Genomic DNA, 23,128 nt, shown 5'->3' with positions numbered 1-23,128 from the left:
TATGTATTTTGCATTTTTATATTGTAATTTTATCCTGTGAACCGCCCTGAGACCTGCAGGTATAGGGCAGTATATCAATTCAATAAATAATAACAACAACAGTTTCTTGCAGAGGGGGGGAAATGGCTGGAAAGAAAAATGTGCAGTAAAGAAGGATGAAATGTTAATGAAATGAAATGAAATGACTGCACAAAAGAATTCTCAGCCTTGTGTTTTAGATGTCAAAAACAGCCCTTGGCTGCCCCCAGAATGCAAGACTTTACTAAATGAGCTGCTGCGATGTCATTGAATGTTTACAACTTGCTTCTCAGAGAATGACAAGGATTTTCAAAAATTTGCAGGAAACCGTTTTGATTAAAAGACAGATTTTTGTTGGTGTAGAAACCATTTTTTATAATTTTTTAAATATCGAGGAGGGATTTCTCTATTTTTTTAAAAAAATAGTAATTTAAAGAACAGCTATCTTAAAATTAATCTGACTATAAGCATATTAAACCTACATGTTAAACCTACATGCAGGTGTAAACAAAACTCCTGAAACAATGGCTCTATGTTGAACACACTGAATTAAAAGGCTGCCCCTTTTTGCAGTTTGCAAAAAATTGGGGGCAGTTAGCTACTTTGTGTTTCTTGGATGGGGGTGAGATTGGGGCAAGGCAAGAATTAGGCAGTACAGTAGAAAGAAAGGAGTAGAAGTGAAACAGAACATGGAGTAGAGTAATCACTCTGTTTAGTCATAAATTTAAATATTTTAATGTATAGATTGAGCAGATCAATTTCTATGCATCCTTGTTTAGTAAATACGTTAACATACCAATGGATAATTTAAAATGCTGATTTAAGTGGCAGTGCTTTAAATTCAGTCCACCGCGCATTGAAAATACACAAAAATGGAATTCTACATCAACAAGACTATAACAAGTTTCAGTTAAAGTGTGGAAAGATGAACTATTGCTATATGAACTTCTCTCACCTTTTGCTGGTAGCCTACTCTTTCGTAAGCCTTGATTAGTCTGTTTCTGTGGTACATCATCATTCCATAGTGATCTTTATTTCGACAGTTGAATCCAAAAGTAATTCTTACAGTTTTGGGCTTATTTGTGTAAGTTAGGGAAAATATCAAAATATGGTTCTCTTCATACTGAATATTCATTCTAAACAGAGCTGTCTAAAAAGGTAATTCCACTAGCCCCCAAGAATGTGAAAGAGTATTAACCATTAATACAAGTTACAGTACAAAATATAATAATCATTTTGTATATAGTAAAATAAATATATTGTATTTGAAAATAGATAGGTTTTTCTCTGAAAAAAACTCCATGATTACACCGGAGAAAACTCAGAACTTTCAAATTAAACTACAAATTAATGGAAAGTTAGTTAGATAAAGCCTTTAATAAAGGGAATTATAATTTGAGAAGAAATATCTTAACAACCTTTTTTCCATGTTTTATGAACAGTAGCAATTTCTGATGTTGTATTGATTATCTTACAAAATTGATCCAAAGCCAGCGAGTTTAGCCAAACGGAGTAAAACGAAATTTAGGAATAAAAAACTATGCTTGCATAACACCGCTCCAATCCTAAAGTTGGTGACAAACCTAAGACCAATTTATTTCATTTAAAACTTAATATTCTATCCTATGGATCAGTTGCTTGTACAGTGGTGCCCTGCAAGACGAATGCTTCGCAAGACGGAAAACTCGCTAGACGAAAGGGTTTTCCGTTTTTTGAGCTGCTTCGCAAGACGAATTTCCCTATGGGCTTGCTTCGCAAGACGAAAACGTCTTGCAAGTTTGTTTCCTTTTTCTTAACACCATTAATACAGTTGTGACTTGACTTCGAGGAGCAACTCATAGAATGCAGTGTACATAGTAGCCTTTTTTGAGGTTTTTAAAGACTTTGGTGATTTTTGAAGCTTTTCCAAAACTTCTTTTGCAGCTATTTGGTAAGTTAAGCTTTTAAAACTTTTTTTGGGGGGGTTGGATTTTGGGTTGGGGTGTTTGGAATTCAAGGACTTGGTGTTGGGGAGGGGTTTGCAAGAATCTGGAAGCTTGTGTGTGTTTTTTCTGCATTTTTATAATTTTCTGTGACCATTGGGCCACTCTGCTGTTTTTTTTAAAAAAATCTGGATTTGAATTTCTGTGTGGTGGGTGGCTGGGGGAAGAGTTGAGGAGGGGTTTGCAAGAATCTGGGAGCTTTTTTTTTTTTTTTGAATTTTTATGATTTTCTGTGACCATTGGGCCACTCTGTTTTTTAAAAAAAAATTCTGGATTTGAATTTCTGTGTGGTGGGTGGCTGGGGGAACAGTTGAGGAGGGGTTTGCAAGAATCTGGAAGCTTGTGTGTTTTTTTTTCTGCATTTTTATGATTTTCTGTGACCATTGGGCCACTCTGCTTTTTTAAAAAAAATTTCTGGATTTGAATTTCTGTGTGCTGGGTGGCTGGGGGAACAGTTGGGGAGGGGTTTGCAAGAATCTGGAAGCTTGGTTTTTTTCTGCATTTTTATGATTTTCTGTGACCATTGGGCCACTCTGCTGTTTTTTAAAAAAATTTCTGGATTTGAATTTTGAAATGCTCTTTACAGTATGTGTGACTTTAAAGAGCACTTAATAAACTCTTGTTGTACCAAATTTGGCTTTGTTTGGACTTTTTTTGACCATAGGAACGCATTAATTGATTTTCAATGCATTCCTATGGGATTTCCTGCTTCGCAAGACGAAAAATTCGCTAGACGAAAAAATTCGCGGAACGAATTAATTTCGTCTTGCGAGGCACCACTGTATTCTTCAATACAGTTCTGGAACAACTGAGCTTACTTCTGTATGCATATTGATATTAAAATAAAAAGGGATGATTATAATTTTGTTCACTGACTAGCAAACTTTCACATTCTAACCAGTGACCATAACCATTTTTTTTAAAAAAAGAACTGCAACTATTTAGCAACTGCTTTCCTTTGCTGGCTGCCACTAACATAGGACTCTTGGTCACTCAAATTCCACCAGTCCTACTACTTTTGTTGATGGACTCGCCTCTAGCCTTTCCAGTTCTGTGCCCCATTTTATGGGTTAGATTGGACATTATCCTTGTTCGTTTTTACTATATATCACCTTGGGACAACTATATAGAAGGCACTACTAGAGCTGAGTGGTAATCCTTTGCTTTTTGAATACCTCCCCCCCCCCCATTCATGTTATTAGGCTGTATACCACAGCCACTGCCAAAGCAACGAGAGTGATGAGGTGATACACTACTATTGGGTCTTTCTAAAGAAGAGAGATATGCATGTACAATGCAGCCCATCACTTTGGATTTTTTTCACCTATGAAGCAATAGCAGGTAAGCCTAAATGGGAATGTTTCTGCAACATATCACAAATTACGACAAAGCTTCTTGCTTAAAATCATGCTTAAAATCTGAGCTGATAGTGGAACCAAGTGGGAAGATAAGTGAAGAGAAGAGTCAAAGGTTTCACGTGTACTTGGCCAGCCATTCTTGGTCAGTCTGCAGCAGCCCACAGTCATAAAGGATACAGCCAGAAACTTTGGCCTGTAAACATCTCGCTCTATGTGAGCAAGGCTTTTGGAGACTAGCTGCGTTTGTACTTTCTGTCCTCTTATAATTATTTGCATCCTTGGTTTTAAATATAAGATACTGCAATAAGCCTGAAAAGGAAAGGAAAGTACATGGTTAATTTTTCATACATTTTGCAAGCTAAAAGAAAACAAGTAACAAGTTTTCAGCATACAGCTTGTAAAATATGTAAATTGGAGTTCTATCCAAATTTTGCAAATTTAAGTCAAATGATATTAAGCAAGCAATCAGAACTCACATGGCACTTTAAACATGTGTCCAGATTATACATAGTGTTAAGCACTGGATTCTGCATGTGTGGGACAGAACAGCGAGACACCGGCAGATACAGCGATTAGTAAGGTGTCTGCTGATTGTTAAAGAGAAAATTATTCAGTCCCCCTTCTGCAAAACCACCAGCATCAGAGAGTCCATCACAGTACACTTGTAGACTATTTCAGCCAGGAAGAATGCCCATTTGCACAGTGCAATTTCATTTCATCATCTTTGGCTAGAAGTCTTATAACTTAGTGAAATGGAATAAATGAACTTTTAATATAAGCATATTTTAACAGTGATTTTTTTTAGGGTCCAATGAGAAAAGAACAGCTGTGATGATTCTGGATATAATACCACGTACAGACATAGGAGAATAACATTACAACCAATAGGGAAAAAATGAATAGTAAGCATTACCCGTAATGAATAATCACTTTCAGGAACAATCTGATCTTGTCTCTCTTGTTTTTTATATCCTCTTTTCCCTGTTAGTTCATCTAAATCTGCAGGAATCCTAATATCGTATTTATCTGTATCGAAATCAAATTCTGTTTGTTCGTTTTTCTCTCTGTGGAAGGACATTTAAAGAAACTTGAATTTAAACAATACTATATATAAATACAAGAATAGCAGTCCTCAGTAATCAGCACCATTTAAAGTATTATTAAACATTTCTCTGAAGTTGTAGCCTAACAACTTCTGGAGTGTTGGGTTGAAATAAACGACATGGCAAGGTGTCATACGGGAGGCATCTCCCGAGCAAGTCTCGGAGAGTCCCTTTTATTGAATCTTACAGCATTTGCCACATATGTGCTTATTGCTGATTGGTTAACACAAGTACAAAGCAAAGTTTACATTAATCACCAATAGATTAAGGTTGGGAAAGGGAGCACAGAACTAGACAGGCATGAAACCTCCTAATTAAATTATAACTAGTGATTGATATAGCAAGACTAAAACAATTACTAATGATTGATCATAACATGAAAGAATATAATAATCGCACGCGTTCCGTAGATGTGGTCAACTATGCATTAAGAACAGGTCAGAGTATAATGTTTTCACGAACTCAATATGAACTGTTCAGAACATTCCCAGACCCATGCGCAGAGGCAAAAACATCCCAGCACTGGAGGGTACATCATTATCTCTCCTTGATTTAGGGTATGCTGCTACATATTAACTACCGGTACATACTTCTAACTAGACAGGGAAATTAAACCAGAGCACCTGGACTCTGTTAGCAATACTATAGCCATCTTAAAAACATAAAATACGTTTCTGTATTTTTGTATTTCTGAAGCCAACTGACGATTCCCAGGTAAGATCCTCTATTGTGTGGGCAGGTAGTCCCTCCCCCTACCTGGCCTGATCACCTTGGCAGCACTTCCCCAGGCGGGATTGGGCAACTGACTGAGGTAGGCAGAGACCTCCAGGTATCCTACCTGGGGGGAGACAAAGCCAAGCCTGTGCTAATGGTGCCGCATAGGGTCCAGGGGCTGCCCGCGACCACGGAAATGACGCCCCCCATTTAATGTGGGGAGCGGTCATTTTGACTCTACAGAGTTTCCTGACGAAAGCAGATCAGGCTAGTCAACTTAGCAGAGAGCCCCATTTGTTGTTTTATATGCTTATTTTATGCCTCTCATACACAACTGAGAACTCTGTCTATTGGGTGTTGATAGAATATTAAGTATCCTGAAATCAAAGTGGAACCAAATCTCTGTTAACTTAAGTCTTTGTCCTCTGAAAGGTATGGCCAAAACAGTCAATTGACTTGATGGCAAGGAGAAATAGCATAACCTTTTAGCGCTGTATACTTGCATATGCCAAGAATGCTATGGAAGAAACCTGGGTGTTTGTCCTTTAACCATTTGCATCCTGGGATATTCAGTTGCCAGCAATGAAATGGGAGACTATTTAGCATCTTCCAACTACGTATATATAGTTGGTAAAGCATGCTACCCTTTATCCTTGGCTTCTATTCTGTAGGAATATGGCCCGTTTTTCTTTCACTAAATAGTGTTGAATTTCACTTTGCGAATATTATTTCATTCATTCTGCTTTTTCCTCCTTCATTGTATTGTTGAAATTTTTAATTGTTAAAAATAAATTATTGAATTTGCCTTATGCTTTATATTGCTTGAGGGACACGTCTCATACTATAATATCTTAGGAAACAGGGAAAAGCCTAGTGTTCCTTAGATTTCACCATTGTTAGATACTCCTTGAAAAGTGGCAATAGCTGGAAATGATCCTAAACGATTTCCCCTTTAGCATGGGAAGAATACATAGCTCTCTGGTCCCATGGTGAATGAAAATATGGAAAGGAAAGCTTTAATTTCTGCTGGTGAAAACAGCATGCACGGTACAGAGGTTGTGCACATTTATCACCAGAGAGAGCCATTTCCCTGCAATCTGGGGGAAATATAATGTAAAAAGTGGCCCTTTCATGGTCTGCAATTATAAAATTTGTTTAAAGCGAATGTATTTTAGATGTTTGAAGTAAAGTTAATTTCCATGTTCACTTTACTACGCTAAAAGCACATGGTGAAACTTCCCCCAAGACTCAGAGGGACCTGTGTCAAGTGGTTCTTGGGAAACATTTTTCATGGGAGTTCATCCCAGATTGCTTGATTCATCCATGATTAACATTAGAATTTGAAGTAAGGTAGATGGGGTGAAGTAAATAAAATGTGTCCTAAAAGAAATATGAACAATAAAGCAGTAACATGTAATGCTTTGTTTACCACAGCTTAATCCTTATCAATTTTGTGCAACCATATCAAATTAGCACACATCAATGCTGCATTACCAGCTCAACTATTAACAATGGATTTTCTCTCACCTTCGAAGGTTCCAAATAATTATTCTTGTTCCTTTTTTCCCTATAATGGCATCAAGCTCTGCAAGCAGCTCCTCTTCAGTAGGAAACAGAGAATGTTCCAGGATAGCCTTCAAGCTGGCTGCTGATTTCTCACGTTTCATTAATTCCCGTATATTATATTAAGGAGTTGGCATATTTAAGAACTGTTAAACCTTGCTCAGATAGCTTATAGCCTTTTCCATCTAAATCTCTCCTGAATGAATAAACTGATGAGCATTTATTGTGCGGCTGCCACTTAAAAGTCCACCCCATAACTATTTTACTGTTTCAATCAAATTAACAGCTGGTCATCTTAAGTCTGTGACCACATGGCAACTTTAACATTACCATGTTCCTGAAGTAGTCTGGAAATCTTGTCTCACCACCAGACCCTCCAGAGGTCCCTAGCTCTACAAGAGACTATATACAACCACAATGAAATATTTAAAACTGTGATCCTATGGTAATCGGTTATGTGTAATTATATTATTACAAACCATAATGCATATAATTAAATGGAAAACATCTATTGTCAGCTTAGTCTTTTAACCTGCCTTTCATACTGCATGCTCCTATTTAATATCCAAATCAGGAAAACTGTAGAATACAGTCATACCTCGGGTTACAAAGCTGCAGGTTGTGCGTTTTCGGGTTACTGACCGTGCCGAACCCAGAATTACTCGAACAGGTTACTTCTGGGTTTCGGTGCTCGCACATGTGCAGAAGTGCAAAATAACGTCACACGCATGCGCAGAATCGAATCACACTAGTGTGCAGACACGGCGCTTCAGGCTGTGAACGCTGTGGGTTGCGAACGTGCCTCCCGGACAGATCACGTTCACAACCCAAGGTATGACTGTACTTTTCTAGTTCCAGCCTAGGAAAAAACTCTCATTTTCTGCTGCTGCTGTTTACTTCCTTTCAACCTTACAATTTTATGTCATAAATTTATATGCTGCCCTTCAATGTAATTTCCCCCTGGCAGCTTACAATAAAAAATACTAAAGAGACCTGCAACAAAATGTTGCAGCGAGGAGTGCCCTGTTGATTTTACAGCCAGCTATGCTCTCCTTAGCATACTCCATTCCATTCCATCTCCCACAACAGCCACTGAGCAGCCGGTGGAAACTGAGCATGCTAAATCATCATTGGCCTCTCTCTTTTTGGAGGGGTGGGACACTTTTTTCTATAGTGGTATCTCGGTTCTCGAACTTAAACTGTTCCAAGAGTCCTTTCGACTCCCAAAACCATTCAAAAACCAAGATGTGGCTTCCAATTGAGTGCAGAAGCAGCGTCGGATGTTCAGCTTCTGAAAAACGTTCACAAACCAAAACACTTACTTCTGGGTTTGTGGCGTTTGGGAGCCAATTTGTTTGGCAACTAAGCCGTTCGGGAACCATGGTTTGACTGCACTTCTGAGTTCTGTTTTATTATATATAAACATGTGTCTTTAGAAGAGGCTGCAGTGATTGTTGGACTGTGATAGGTGTAAATCACCTGACATCATTATGTCAGGTGACCAAGAGGTGGGTGATCAGGTCCACCTGTCAAAGCTGGCGTGCAGTGAGTGGTGGTGGATTAGGATAAGGTCCACTAGTCAGATCCAGTTTGTCACCTGTGATATATACGTTTAGAGGTACAACAATAAAATCATAGAACAAAAAATAAAGCCTAGTAACATAAAACTAGTTAACATTAATCTCTTCAAGAGTTAAAAGTCTGAGAATAGAAATAGCTATTCATCTAGCACTGAGGAGACATTAGCATAGACCCCAAGCCAAGCTTCTGTGGTGAGAGACTTAAATTCTATTGGAATACAGTACTGGTATACAACTACTGCCCAGTATATAAGAAGTAATGCTGGAATAAGAGATCATCTTGAGAAACAGATATCCCAGATACAATCTATCACTTGGGCTTCAAAATCATCGAAAGGATATGTTTCTTGTTGAATTTTATAATGGGAACAACTACATGTTCTGCCTTCGTAACTTCCAAGAAGGTTTGTGACAACATGCCCACACTCATGATTTCTCCATTCTTGGTGAAAACAATTGCATCTTTCCCAAGGCGCATCGATCCTGATTTAAATCCATTTCCATACAATCCAACTGGAACACGCCCGTTCAATGCAACTTTGTCGCTGAAGCCAAAGCTGAAACACATGAGTTTGAAAAGATGGAAGAGGGGGAAGTGCTTATCATAATGCCGTGCTGCTTATGAGATTTGATTTAAATCAGCGGTTTCAACTACCCAAATCTGTAGTGGAGTTAAAATAAACCAGCTGCTGTTCCTAAACAGTATTCTTCTTTCAGCTTCAAACATAATGTAACACTTTATTCCTGGCTAATTCATATTTTGAGAAATACATTGTGATAATCATGATGCAGAAAAAAATGGTATCTGCTAGTGCACGTTACTTGTGATGTAGACAATCTACCAGATTGTATTGGGTGTTAGGGGTGGGGTGGGGGACACACTGTGCTCTTTCTAGGGTAGTTTGCTCACCTTTGGGTTCCCACCCTGCTTTTGGCTCTCACCTGTGGTTCCTACAAGCTGTCAGCATGTGAAAGCGACCACACCCTGGTAACAGCTTTGACTGGCCAGTTAAACCAGGTGATGGTAGCCGATGGGTCTCAAACCCTTGTTGAGTTATAGCTCCAGCAGATTGAGGAAACAGACCAACAGATAGTCAGCAGCACATATACATGGCATTTCTACTTACACAAAGAGCACCCTGGATCAAGGCCACTGCATTTGCACCTGTCTCATTGTAAAATACACTTTAGACCATACAGAAGCGCCGGTATTAGTTTTTCATGGGCACATAATCACATAATTGTGAATCATTTATGTTGTCTAAACTGAAGTACAGTTAATATTTCTCCACAACAATAAATTTGGTGTCCTAAAAATGCAACTTTCTTACATTATACTTTTACGAGCATGCAATCAAAAGCCAGAGACTGCACACACCATTAAAACTTTACCCACCTCAACATCTTATGCAACTTGTCTGCATTCATACCATTTCCATTGTCCATAAATGTTAAGCATGTGTTCTCATTTATAACAGTTTTGTCAATCCACATCTGTTTTGCATTCACATCAGGATCGTAGGCATTATCTGAGAATAAAGAGTGGTGCAAAAATTAAGAACAAGAGTAATCTTCAATAATAAAAACAAAACCACCCTGCTGGATCAGACCAGAGGTCTTATCTAGTCCAGCACCTCATTTCTCACAGTGGTCAACCAAATGCCTAAGGGGAAGTCCACAGGCAGGACAATATCATTTATTTCTGTCTTTTATTATTATTTATTGAATTTACATACCACCCTATACCTGGAGGTCTCAGGGCGGTTCACAGAATAAAATCAAAATATAAAACCACAAAATAAAACAACAACCCAATAATGCACCCCCCCGGCAAAAAAACCCCCACATTTTTAAAGGGCACTGGATGTCAATCAAATCAACCAAAGGCCTGGTTAAAAAAGAATGCTTTTGCCTGGTGCCTAAAGGTGTATAATGAAGGAGCCAAGCGAACTTCCCTGGGGAGAGCATTCCACAGAGGAGGAGACACTGCAGAGAAGGCCCGTTCTCACGTTGCCACCCTCTGGACCTCTCAAGGGGGAGGCACACGAAGAAGGGCCTCAGAAGATGATCTCAGTGTCTGGATAGATTCATATGGAAAGAGGTGGTCCAACCTGGTTTCTGAATTCTGCACTAGCTGTAGTGTCTGAACCATCTTCAGAGGCAGCCCTCCTACGCATTGCAGTAATGTAACCTTGAGGTTACCAGAGCATAGACAACAGTAGTTAGGCTATCCCTGTCCAGATAGGGGCGTAGCTGGACCAACAGCCAAAGCTTTTTATTAGGGTCTTACAGCACAACCTACTCAGAAGTAATTCCCACTGAGTTTTATGGAGTTTGCTCCCAGGTAAGTGGTAATGGATTGCAGCTTTAGTTTGTTAAAGATGTAACAACCAGTTAGAAAAAACTGTTCCCGTGTAATACATCAAACAAGTATGGCTTAGCCTGCAAAAATACAGTGTTGTTCACATACCTATAAGTTCAGCTGCAGCACTGAAAGGCCAGGTGTGACTGGTTGAGTTTGTGTGCAAAAATTTTGGACATAGCTGAAACAACAGAAAGTGTACACATTAAAATCAAAATAATTAAACTTCGTGGTACATACATCTGCAATGTACATACAGATGCAGTGTTGCAACGCAAAGCAGTTATGAAGTTTTACTTTAGATAAACCGATCTTTAAAAAAGGTGATAGGAATTGCCAAGAGAATTACAGGCCTATAGGTTTGTTACCATGCATAAGTAAAATCTATGCCAAATCTCTGTTTATTAAATTGGAAGAATGGATGCTGACAAAAGGTCTACCTGGTAAAGAGCAGGCTGGTTTTAAGGCAGGCTCGTCAACTCTTGACCAGTGTCTAGTGTTAAGTCATCTTGTGGATAAATATGTCATGAGAAATAAATGAAAACTCTTTGTGGCATTTGTGGATTTAAAAAGTGCCTTTGATTCGGTCGACCGCAACAAACTATGGACTAAACTAGAACACCTTGGTATCGACCCATATCTACTTACACTGATTCAAAGTTTACATTCAAATAACCAAATATATGTTAAAGTATCAAAAGATGGTAGACTTGCAGGTCCTATTCTGAATAATCGAGGAGTTAGGCAAGGCTGTATCTTAGCCCCTACCCTATTTAATCTATTTTTATCTGACCTACCATTATTTCTTCAAAACGCAACCACTCATACTCCTTATTTAAACAATAGCCCACTCTTTTTATTACTCTATGCAGATGATGCTGTAATTATTTCACTCTCTGTTATGGGTTTAAAAAAATTATTTAAGAGTTTCTCAAACTACTGCTCTCTCAATAATCTTAAAATTAATTATGATAAGACAAAGATTATGCAATTCAGAAAGAGAGGGAACCCAAAAGGCTGTATAATTAATGGACATCTAATACAGGAAGTTAAGCACTTCAATTATCTGGGAATCACATTCAAAAATAATATGAATTGGAATACACATATATGTGCTGCAATAGTTAAGGCCAAAGTGACAGCCCACCATATCAAATCCTATTTTTTTTCTCCAGTAGGAAACAGATTTATTCCAGCTGTATTGCAAGTAATTGACATGAAAATTTGTGCCCAACCTCTATACGGCACACCAGTGTGGATTTCAGGTGACCTCAAGAGGTTGGATAAATTTCACGCATCCCTTCTGAGGTCTTTATTAGGACTTGCAAACTCTGTAAAATATGAAACAATATGTTGTGAGCTGGGAATATTGCCTTTATCAGTAAGAGCATGGTTGAGGACCTTGAAATATTGGATCTTCCTCCATTATAGAGCCCTATCCCCTAATTCTCTACTTTACGATCTTTTAAGTGATAGTGTAATCTACAATCTATCATTGACTTGTAGGAGAAAACTGGATTCGATAGGGCTCACTCTAATTGACTTTGAAATCTCTGATCCCAAAGAAACATGGGAAATTATCAGGAAGACTCTCACAGAAAAAAGTGTTCTTGCCATGCTTGAGGTTGCAAAGCACAGCACCTGCTCTCCTATCCACTTAAATCTCCCTTTGTGTAGAGATTTCCAAAAGGGATACATGACAAATCTGAAGAAACATGAATCGTGTAGGCCAGGGGTCTGCAACCCGCGGCTCCGGAGCCGCATGTGGCTCTTTTACACCTTTGCTGCGGCTCCGGGGCGGAAACTAGCAAGGAGAGGAGGCGCATTGTGCGCCCCGACACTCCCCACTGTGGCGGGCGCTGTACTGGCTGTGACGTCGCATGGGGGCGGTGCGTGCGTTAGTCATGCACCGTCCCGACGTCACCTTCCTGCCCGCCCACCCGCTACATTGTAAGGAGCATGTACGCTGGTCACTGCATTGAAAGGGGGCATGTACGCTGGTCACTGTTTTGAAGGGGAGTGAAAACACACAAAAAAGGTAACTTGTTAATTTAACGTTTATTTCTATGAGGAGGAGTAATTCTGAGGGGTCAAACAAAGAAATAATTTTTAAAAAGTGACAAAAAAGTTATTTTTATAATGACGAGTTTTGCGGCTCCCAGTGTTTTTTTTCTTCGGAAACGGGTCCAAGTGGCTCTTTTTGTCTTAAAGGTTGCAGACCCTTGGTGTAGGCTGTTTATGTTGGCCAGATTTAACATGTTTCCCTCGGTGGTAGTGAGAGGAAGATACTTAGCTATCCCAGAATCAGAGCGTCTCTGCAAATGCAGAAAACAGGAACCCGATACTCTAGAGCATATATTCTTTTCCTGTGATTTTGGCAGTTATGCCAGAAAACAATTATTTGAGGCCCTAAAATTTAATAGACAGATTTTTAAACAACCAACTGTTCAGGACCTGCTGGCGGACAGCGATGACCAAATTACTTTAATAGCGGCTGAATTTTTAAGTGCTGTCCATGAAGAACGAATGGGCCATGATAAAGAGACTTAGTGGTTTTTAATGGTAGGTGATGTTGCTGTGTTGTATTATATTATCTATGTACATCGATTTATTTCTTGGAGTTAAGAATAGGACTGGGATAAATTGTGTTCGCTGAGCCCGTATTTTATACAGTCTGTATATGATGTTTGTTTGTTAATGTGTGGTGTGCTATGCCTAATAAAGGATTTTGAATTGATAAACCATCACAAATATACACCACCTGCAAAATTCATAAAAAAGCACTGTAAGAACGAAAGAAAACATGGTATGCAGAAAGGTGCAATGCCTCATTGATTCAGAAGTATATTGAGTTCCTGACCCAAAAGCTTTACACACCATGGGGCTCAGCTGGGGATTGGTTTATAAAAAGATAATAAAAAGCAATATAAAAAAGAATAAAGAGAAAGAAGATATAAAATAGAATGCTCATGATCCTTACAAAACACAATTATATAAAAAGAGGAAAAATAACATAGGAAAATAACAAAAAGAATAGAAGAATAGATAGAAAAATAGATGAAAAGAACTCCTACCCCCTCTCTGACAATTATCTGTAACAACAATTATTCAAAGTCAGGGGTCAGCAACCTAAGGCCCATGGGCCAGAAGCGGCTGACGGAGGTTGTTTGACTGGCCCACAAGCTGCTCCCGAACCGAGTCATGCGCTGTGCTAAACCGGCACAGCGCGGCACAGGGACTCACTTCTGCGGCGCCAAAAATCACATCTGTGCAGACGCCAAAAATCGTGGGTGCACACGCTCATGCATGAGCATGATCCAGCCCACAAAGGGATCTCTGCAGGACCGATCCGGCCCAGGCAAGATAAACCTTGCCGAGTTTCTGGTTGATCGCACACACCATCACAGTTGGGGGAAACTGCTCCAGCGCAGCAGACCCCCAGGAAAAACCTCAAATCGAGCATTTTGAGGACATGGGATCCGGCAGGTGTCAAAAAGCGGGCTCCCCCCTCCCGGCAAGCTCTGTTTTTGAGCTCCGAGAGTGAGGGGGTCATAGCTGCGATGCATCGTACAAAACGCTTACTTGGATGATACGAAGCTGCGAGACTGTGAGGCATCAGCGGTCAATTCTTCCAACATTAAAAGCATTCAATGACTGTATTGTGAGTACCTTCTACATTTGGATTAAAATTCGGAGCTACTCTATCCCATTTTTCCATAAATTTTTGATTTGAATTGCCTCTCAGGCTATTTGTCAGCTGCACCATCTCAGCGAATTCTTGTAGCTTATACTGCCAGTCCGTTATTGTCGGGACGACTTCTTCCTTCCACCCCTTTGCCACCAAAGTCCGAGCTGCAGCCACTGCATATAAGAATACCTCTCTAAAGGTATTCAAGATGTCCCTGCCAACAATGCTTAACAGAAATGCCTTGGGTCTTTTTAAAAAGGTTATTCCAAACATTTTTTAAATTCCTCATAAATTAAACCCCATAACACTTTGATCTTCCTACATGTCCACATGTGATACATATTGCCATTACTCTCACCACACCTCCAACAAATATTCACTAAATTTTTATACATCTTAGATAGTCTTGAGGAGGTCAGGTACCATCTGTGTTCTATCTTTAACATATTTTCTTTGACGTTATAACATGCCGTAAATTTCATATTTGTTCTCCAAAGATCTTCCCATTCGGCCATCATTACTGGAGGTCCAATATCCTGTGCCCATCTTATCATTGTTGCCTTAATCTCCTCCTCCTTGAGCCGACCCCTGTTCAAAGTGTTTAACATGTGCACTCTAAATCAGTTTTCCCCCCTCTGCAGGATGTAACTTTTCCCAAATTTCCCCCCCAAGTCCAGCTTTAAATTCTTTGTCATCCAGACAGCCAATATGACTCTTCTAATGTCCTTCTAGTAATCCAAACAGGTATTTCTCCAGTTTCTATATAAAAGCTCTTACAAAGTTCTTTTAAAGAGTTTCAGCAATCTCAGCCAAATCACAGTCCAAAATTATTCCCAAATTGATATTCATCCAGTCTTCCTTCCTTGCGGTTCCTTTTCCTCCCCCTTAGATTCTCCCAGTCTTTCATCATTTTGATTCACTGGGGAAGAAGAGACGTGTTTCTTATTTCCTCTGCCTGATCTGGCATCTCCTCCAAATCGCTTTCCTCATAAGAGACCATAGCTTGAGTTGTATTGCAATTACCTGAACTGCCAACATCACCATCTGTAGGTTGTTCATTTTTCTACGAAGTGAATTTCCCCACCACCTCAACAGAACCTTTCAGCCCTTCCACTGGTGAATGGTTTCTAAATGCACAAGTGGGTCCCCACAACCTTTTTTGCAGAGAAGGTGGGACACAGAGAACATTTTCCTTCCTTCTCCAAACTGTACCTTCCTCTCATGGTTTGCTTGGTTCACATGTAATGTGAAGCCAGCCTCTGATTTCTTTCCTACCTGGCCTACAGCAGGAAGGAGCACAGCAGGGAATTTCTAGTAGAAACTGTGTTTATGGAATACAATCTTACTCAGCTATGAGTGATCGCCGAAGAAGAGGAGGAAGAGGAAGAGGAAGAAGAAGAAGAAGCTGAGAATCAAGGGGAAGTGGCATCAGTATTCAAGTCAAAGAACCGGTTGCCAGATGTGAAATATATTGACTTTTTCCCAGCTCTCCAGGGCATTTCAGGACATAAACTTTTGCAAAACAATCTAATTTGTTGGGGGATGCCCCTTGGGAGAAACACCAATGTTAGAAACTCAGATATACAAGCTAGGCACCAAATGGCTCCTTAAACCAAGATTACAGTCGCCAAAACGAAATATCTAGTTGCAACTGGAGTCCCCAAAGGTTTCTGTCTCCTTGGCCTTTGTGTCCTTCTCCCAATGTCCAGTAAAGGTCATAAAGGCTAAGAGTGCAACATCTGGGACAATATAGCTTGCTGACAATAAGTTTTAGAGAGCAGGATTTTGATAGGGTGGCTCCCCATTCCTCATTCTCCTCTCTAAGTGGTTTTCTGGGAATATTAGTTGCTGACTAGGGAGTCCACAACCTCCGCATGAATGACTCCAGAGTGCAAACATGGAAGCAGCAGCAACATGTTCTTACTAAAATCAGTTGAAAATCCACCAAGGATTGTGAAAGAAAATCCAAGACCAGACAAAGATTTACTAAAACAATACATCTCTTATGAGACATTCTATGTGTTCCCCATCAAAAGCAATATTCTGGAAAGGGCATAATATTACTTTGGGGTGGAACTGTTCATCCTCCTCAGCTGTAGCTACATGCATCTGTCTTCCACCTGATACATCATCACAGTGCAAACACAATAAAAGTGTTCTTGCCACTCCCTTTAGACTGGTTATTTAAGCCGGAAACAAAGGAAGTGAAAGGATATTAGAGTTGGCCCTCAGGCTTACCGTATTTTCGCTCTATAGGACGCACCGGACCATAGGAGGGGGAGAAAAGGGAGGGGGAGAAAAGGGGGGGAATTCTCCCCCTCTCTGCTCAGCGCCCCTGCTCAGCAGGATCCCCTTCCATTTCTCCTCCCGCTTCACTGAAGGGGAGCTGCGCAGAGAGGGAAAACCGTGCAGCGCCTCTCCAGCGAAGCAAAGCCTGGAGAGCAAGAGGGATCGGTGTGCACTGACCCCTCCCGCTCTCCAGGCTTCAGGCGGTTATCCGCAAGCCTTCTGAGCATAGCGAGAACTCCCGCTGCACTCCAAAGGCTTGCAGATAGCTGCCTGAAACCCCCGGAGCGGCAGTTCGCGCTGCGCTCCGGGGGCTTCAGGCTTCTCCTTTTTAGCTGCGGGGCTGGGGCGGGGGAAGCCCGAGCTTCCCCTGACCCCAGCCCCCAAGACAGGTCAGGGAGTGGCGGCAAGGTCACTTCCGGGTTGGTGCGAACAGCTAATGGCGGATTCCCTCCGAGCTCCGGAGGGAATCGGCTCCGCTGGGGACGGGTCTTGCCGCGACGGCGACGCGGAGACCCTCAAAAACCGCAGGCGTAGATGCCTGCGGACCTGGTGACTCGGTGGGCACCTTAAGCGCCCCCCCGACCCACGAAGAGCCTTTTTAAAGGCTACGGAGAGGGTACGGAGAGCGGCGTGGTGCTGGGAGTAGACCGCTACCCCAGCGGAGCGAAGCCGTGTGCCATGGCTGAAGAGCGCTGACTTTTTTCCTTAAATTCGGATCTGAAAAGAAGCAACCCGTGAGTAGATCGGAATTCGGACTTTAAAATATCTATTTGTGAATTTGATACGACCGGGGGATGTGTCAAAGGGAAGTCCGCACCCCCCCTCCTGCAGACGATCTAAAGCAATAGCAGGAGAACTAAGTTGGAGAGCCTACCCCTTTGGGGTGAGTTAAAAAGACATTAACTTTCACGATTTGACAAAAGAAGTTTTGAGCCGGAGTGTAAGAGTGGAATTTCAGAAGTTTTTTTTTCTTGCTGTGTGCAACCCCCCCTTCCGGGCCCGGGAGCGTCCTGCCTTTGAGCCTGTTGAAGAGGAAAGGAGTTTGACAGCTGTCAAAGCTGTCAAACGGGCAATTTAAAGTAAAAAAGCGTGTTATTTAAGATCTCCCTGGACTAAATGTGATACAATTGAATTAAAGTGGCTGGAAACAAAGAAACAAAGAACAAGGTAAAGGATTGTTGGGAAAAGATTACTAAGTAACCAGATTCCCTCTAGGGGGAATTCTGAGGCAGTACAATGGCTGCGGATGGAAATTTACTAGCTGAAATAGAAAGAATGTTTTATTTTGTGGGAATTTTACAAGAGCAGAGTCTGGCTATGAATAAACAACTCACGACCTTGACTTCTGGAATAAGCAGCTCTGCTGAATGTATTGAGGATTTGAATGAGAAAAAATCTGCAGCTGAACTGGAAGAGATATCTCAAGAACTGAAGGAAACTAAACAAGGAAAGGAGAAAGTACAGATGGAAAGTACCAACCAGAAGCCTACACATGTGGATTATAAACAAGAAGACCCTTGGATTATACGGATTACAAATCTGCAAAAGATGCGAAAGATGAAGGAGGAGCCCCCTGGAGTACTTGGAATTCATGAACTTAAAAGAAAGAAGAAATATGATTGGGGCCTCCATTCTGAACATGAAGGACTGGTGGAACTTTTGCAGCAGTTGTCTTTAAGTTTTCTTGTGGGAAGAAAACCTGGCTTGATTGGGACAGAACTCCTTCGAGATCCGAAGACCAACATAAAGGACTACCAACAGAACCGGCGGAGAGGGACTGAAAGAGACTTGAAGGCCTCGGATGTGAGGAATCCAGGCTAAGAACTGTTATTGTGGACATGCACTTGGGAAGGGACGAACCGGGGATGGGAGGGAGGGAAAACAGAATTTTAAAAAACACTTATGATTTTTGGGTCTAGTCAATATGATTTATGTTTAATAAAAAATGGGAAATCGATGGAAGGGAATTCGAGTCCAACTTAGGATAGAATTTAACTTTTTACAAAAGAGGTAATATTAATATGGTAAGAAGGGAAAATAACAACTTGCTGACATAAGTATGGGAATTGGGATGTATGAAGGGGGGGTGGGGGGAAGTCAAGGACCAAAGTTAAGAAAGTAAGATTTTTGAAATTATACATGTTCTTTGTCTTTGTCTTTTACGTGTGTGTTATGTCTTTATAAAATGTGAAAAACCAATTAAAAAATTAAAAAAAAAAAAAAAGGGAGTGGCGGCAAGGTTGCGCAAAACCTTGTCTTCGCTCCTGGAGCTTGCGGGGCTGGGGGAAGCCCGAGCTTCCCCCGACCCCAGCCCCCGTTGGGGAGCGGCGGTCCCTTCTCCATCCTGGGAAAAAGCCCGCAAGAGCCGCGTGAAGCTTGTGTGCGGCTCTTGGGGGCTTTTCCTGCCTGCCTCCCCCCTGCATTCGCTCCATAGGACACACAGACTTGTCCCCTTAGTTTTTAAGAGGGGAAAAGTGTATCCTACGGAGCAAAAAATACAGTAATTTGATAGGAAACCCAGCCCCTGCAGGCAGGTTGAGCTTCACAGTGTAGAAGCATGTAGGTCATATTGTGTCAAAGACTGAGTGAGCTTCAAGCAGTCTTTGCTATGCTTCTGTCCAATTTGAACAATAAGCTTGTATCTATAGTCAGCTGTTATTATCTCCCCAAATCACTCTGGGAGAAATTCGTTGTAGCTGTAAGGAGATTGTTCTGTCAGTGCAAGCATTTTAGCTTACCAGTGTGCTGCTCTGGGGGTTCCCTGACCTGTTCTGAGTCCATTTCAGGGGCTCAACTAGGCACACAGTAGACTTAAGTCACTCCTGGCTGCTACAGCAAAAGCAATACTCCCACCCACTCATCCACAGATAAAAATTAAACTGAAACACTCTCACCCCTCTCCCTAGCCCAGAAGTCAGCCATGCCAACCCAGGAATTTTATTTCCCTCCACTCAGATGCCTTGACTCAAGGCCAGGGGCAAGTGCATTTTCCAGGGATGATGTGGCAACTCATCTCTTGCAAGGAGATGAGCAGCAAATGGAAAGCAGGGAGAAATGGCAGAAGTTTTCCTACTCTGCAGTCCCAGCTGCTGCACCTCTCCTCCTGTTGCCCAGGGTCCTGAAAAGCTGAAAACCACCCATTCTGGCAAACTAAGAAATTATGCATAAGAGTCAATATCTTTCTAGCTGTTGCCATATTTTCGTGTGTATAGCTGTAACTTAATAAAAATTTACCAGTGATTTTAACTTGCTTAGATCACTGCCTGGTAGTTGGAAGGTAGCTCCAGAAACAGATCCCTGCTGAAAGGTGCTGAGGGCATGTTTTAAACTGTCTCACAAAAAAATCCTACAACTGAGGAAAAAAATCACATGGTGTCTATGGCACACAGTGTATTTCATCAGTTGAAGCTTATATACCAGTTATGGTCCCTTGCAGACAGAAACAGTGTGGCCATAACTTTGGTACCACTTACATAGTTTTACTTTTGCTTGGAGTTATTCACAGTAACCTCCAGATAGATATTGAAATGCACTAGATATAGAGCTATCTTTGAAAACTCTCCTGAAACTCAAGGACATGGGTAGGCAAACTAAGGCCCAGGGCCGGATCCGGCCCAATCACCTTCTAAATCCAGCCCGCAGACGGTCCGGGAATCAGCATGTTTTTACATGAGTAGAATGTGTCATTTTATTTAAAATGCATCTCTGGGTTATTTGTGGGGCCTGCCTGGTGTTTTTACATGAATAGAATGTGTGCTTTTATTTAAAATGAATCTCTGGGTTATTTGTGGGGCATAGGAATTTGTTCATTTCCCACCCCCCCAAAAATATAGTCCAGCCCCCCACAAGGTCTGAGGGACAGTGGACCGGCCCCCTGCTGAAAAAGTTTGCTGACCCCTGCTCTATGACTTGGTAGTCCAAACTATAGATCAGGCTTCCTCAACCTCGGTTTTTTGGCCTACAACTCCCATGATCCCTAGCTAGTAGGACCTGTGGTCAGGGATGATGGGAATTATAGTCTCAAAACATCTGGAGGGCTGAGGTTGAGGAAGCCTGCTATAGACAGACTAACTAGGACCTGCCAGCAAGGAACACTAACTATAGACAGACTAACTAGGACCTGCCAGCAAGGAACACCTGCTACTGGGACCAGTTCAGTGTGTTGGTACAAACATATAAGGCCCCAAACAGCTCAGGACCAAGTTATTTGAAAGACCACCTTACCCCTTAAATACCCAGTAGATCGCTGTGGTTTGTGAGAGCGTTTCTCCTGCAAGTTCCAAATATCTCAGAAACCCACTCCACAATAACTCAGAGCAGAGATTTTATGTGGCCACCCTTGTTCTGTGAAACAGCATTCCTATCAAGATGCACACAATGTGTCTACCGAGACGAGTTGCTGTGCTCACTAGACCTGCGTATCTTCACCACAGCCAGAGCATACATTATTGCCATTTGTCAGGCAAAAGCAACACTACTCAAATCCTGCCTCTGCCGACTCCTCCCCTCGGGTTGCTGGAAAGCGAAAGCTAAAAATCAGGTCAGTTTCACCCCTCCCGCGTTTCCTTCATTCAGACTCACCCGAGCACCGTATTGTGGGCGCCCCCCTTCTCACGCAGAACCCCTCCCCCGGGGGGCACAAAAGGAGCAGGCAGTGTTTACAACGCGCGTGGCGAGGTTTCAGAGGTGTCTGGAGCCCGCAGCATTGCAAAAAGATCACTAAATCTAGATAAGAGAACCAAACTCCTCCGCCTTTAGGGAGATGCACGGGAAAGAGAATTTGCCTCTCCCGCAAGGATGGGATTAGCCCACCAGCGGCTGCCTCTTTTTTATTTTATGTTATTTTGCACAATTTTTTGCACAAGAGGCAACTTGGAAGGGCAGAAAGGGGTTTCCCTAAAGAGAAGCCTCGGAGCCCTTCAGCTCCGCAATGCTGAGAGAGCAAACGGCACAGAAACCGGGGAGGAGGAGGTTGCCGCAGCCTAGAAAAACCGCACATTTAACTTCCCAGAGAGGATTTGCAACCGGGCGCCCCTACAACGCGAAAGGCAAGAACTCGAACATCTCCCCCCGTGGCGGCTAAGGCGCCTACGGGACGACGCCCCAAACCTCGCCTCTGCCTCGCAAGCCCCATAAACGCAATCTGGCGCGGCGCCCTGCGGAAAAAGCCGCCGCCGCCTCCCCGCCCGCTCTCACCGCACTCAGAGGAATCCCGTTCTCCTTTAGCGCCGACGCCATCTTAGCTCCTCCAGTACAAAAGCCGCTGCCGCAAAGAAGCTTCCTTTTTCCCAGGCCCCTCTTCTTCAGCGCAAGTTATTTCCGGGGAGGAGACTGGGCGGAGCTGGGGGAAAAAAATCAATAAATCGCGTTTTCCCTTCGCTTTCCTTCTGCGGCTGGCGCTGTTGTTGATTTGGCTCAGCCGACGATGAAACGTCACGGAGGGCCGGCCGCCGCTTGCATGGCCTTTCGGTTCCACTGTTTACGTCTTCGGCTTCCCTGCTTCACGTGTGTACGCAGATGCAGAGAGCGGGGAGTTCAAGTTGAAGGCATGATGCAGCGACACTTTTTCATAGCGGTCAGGGTGGGCTACTTCTCTGGAACGCAGCCTGTGTAAAAGAGAGAGTCAAGGGTGGGAGGCTAAATAGAAAGTGTCGCCTTCCGTATTTATTTAGAGAGCTTTACAAGCTTCAAGAGCGCTCGAAGCGATCGATGTAGGCAAACTGTAGGCAGGGCCGGATTTAGGTTTGATGAGGCCCTAAGCTACTGAAGGTAATGGGACCCTTTATATGTCCAGCTGCCCTTTGTCAACAACAAATTGTCGCTGCTTTTTTGTGTTGAATATATGCTATATGGTAATTTATGGACCTAATAGGTATCTAAAGCCATTTGCACACAACAAAATATGTATTTTATCCAAGTAATTGTTGAACTGAAATACAGTTAAGAAGAAGTATATTAACAGTGAAATAATTATTAATTTCTAACTTAAAATGATTGGAGGCCCATTACTTACATCATAGGAGCCCACACAACACTCTTGCTGTATGTAGGTTTTATTTTACTTGTTTTTTATCTTATATTTTGGAAATGTACATCCAGTTTTTTCCCCTTTACATTTTTGGGGGGCTACTTCTCTGGAACGTAAGAGAGTGGGGCCCTAAGCTATAGCTTGTTTAGTTTATACGGAAATCCAGCACTGAGTCTGTAGGTGAATTGTAGAATTGTAGAGTTGGAAGGGACCAGCAAAGCTAAGATCCACAGCTCTAAAAAACAATTCACAAAAAATAAGTATCATTATCATAGCTAAAATCAGTACCTTTTAAAAATGAACATAAGTAACCAAAATAGGTCTGTGTACAAGCCATACATTTAAGTACAGTACATACCCCCTGCCAAGAATTCTGGGAATTGTGATTTAGCCCTCTCGGAGCTACAATTCCCAGCACTCTTTGCAAACTATAAATTTAAAGC

The 23,128-nt window shown here is 41.9% G+C and overlaps 1 protein-coding gene and 1 long non-coding RNA gene across 3 annotated transcripts in view; one reads left to right on the top strand and one right to left on the bottom strand.

Moving 5' to 3' along the window:
• The window catches only part of MORC3 (MORC family CW-type zinc finger 3), a 31,321-nt gene extending 8,937 nt beyond the window's left edge, over positions 1 to 22,384 (bottom strand). Inside the window, exons 1-8 of one of the 2 annotated variants that reach the window (XM_081004427.1) lie at positions 21,854 to 22,384; positions 10,789 to 10,861; positions 9,715 to 9,847; positions 8,663 to 8,875; positions 6,703 to 6,852; positions 4,272 to 4,422; positions 3,536 to 3,667; positions 974 to 1,093 (exon numbers count right to left, since the gene is read on the bottom strand). In XM_081004427.1, the coding sequence (XP_080860553.1) occupies positions 974 to 1,093; positions 3,536 to 3,667; positions 4,272 to 4,422; positions 6,703 to 6,852; positions 8,663 to 8,875; positions 9,715 to 9,847; positions 10,789 to 10,861; positions 21,854 to 21,895 (1,014 nt within the window). In that variant the 5' untranslated portion in view covers positions 21,896 to 22,384. The remainder of the gene's footprint in view (positions 1 to 973; positions 1,094 to 3,535; positions 3,668 to 4,271; positions 4,423 to 6,702; positions 6,853 to 8,662; positions 8,876 to 9,714; positions 9,848 to 10,788; positions 10,862 to 21,853) is intronic. The other variant, XM_081004426.1, reaches the window with a different exon arrangement.
• LOC308476706 lies at positions 10,993 to 13,421 on the top strand. Its single transcript, XR_013986056.1, has 2 exons — positions 10,993 to 12,408; positions 12,912 to 13,421. It is a non-coding gene; the product is annotated as an uncharacterized lncRNA (long non-coding RNA).
• Positions 22,385 to 23,128: the final 744 nt, after the last annotated feature.

The sequence above is a fragment of the Podarcis pityusensis genome (genome assembly GCF_964106645.2).
Source record: "Podarcis pityusensis genome assembly, chromosome: 4".
In the NCBI taxonomy this organism is placed as follows: domain Eukaryota; kingdom Metazoa; phylum Chordata; class Lepidosauria; order Squamata; family Lacertidae; genus Podarcis; species Podarcis pityusensis.
This window is presented reverse-complemented; position numbering and strand designations above follow the sequence as displayed.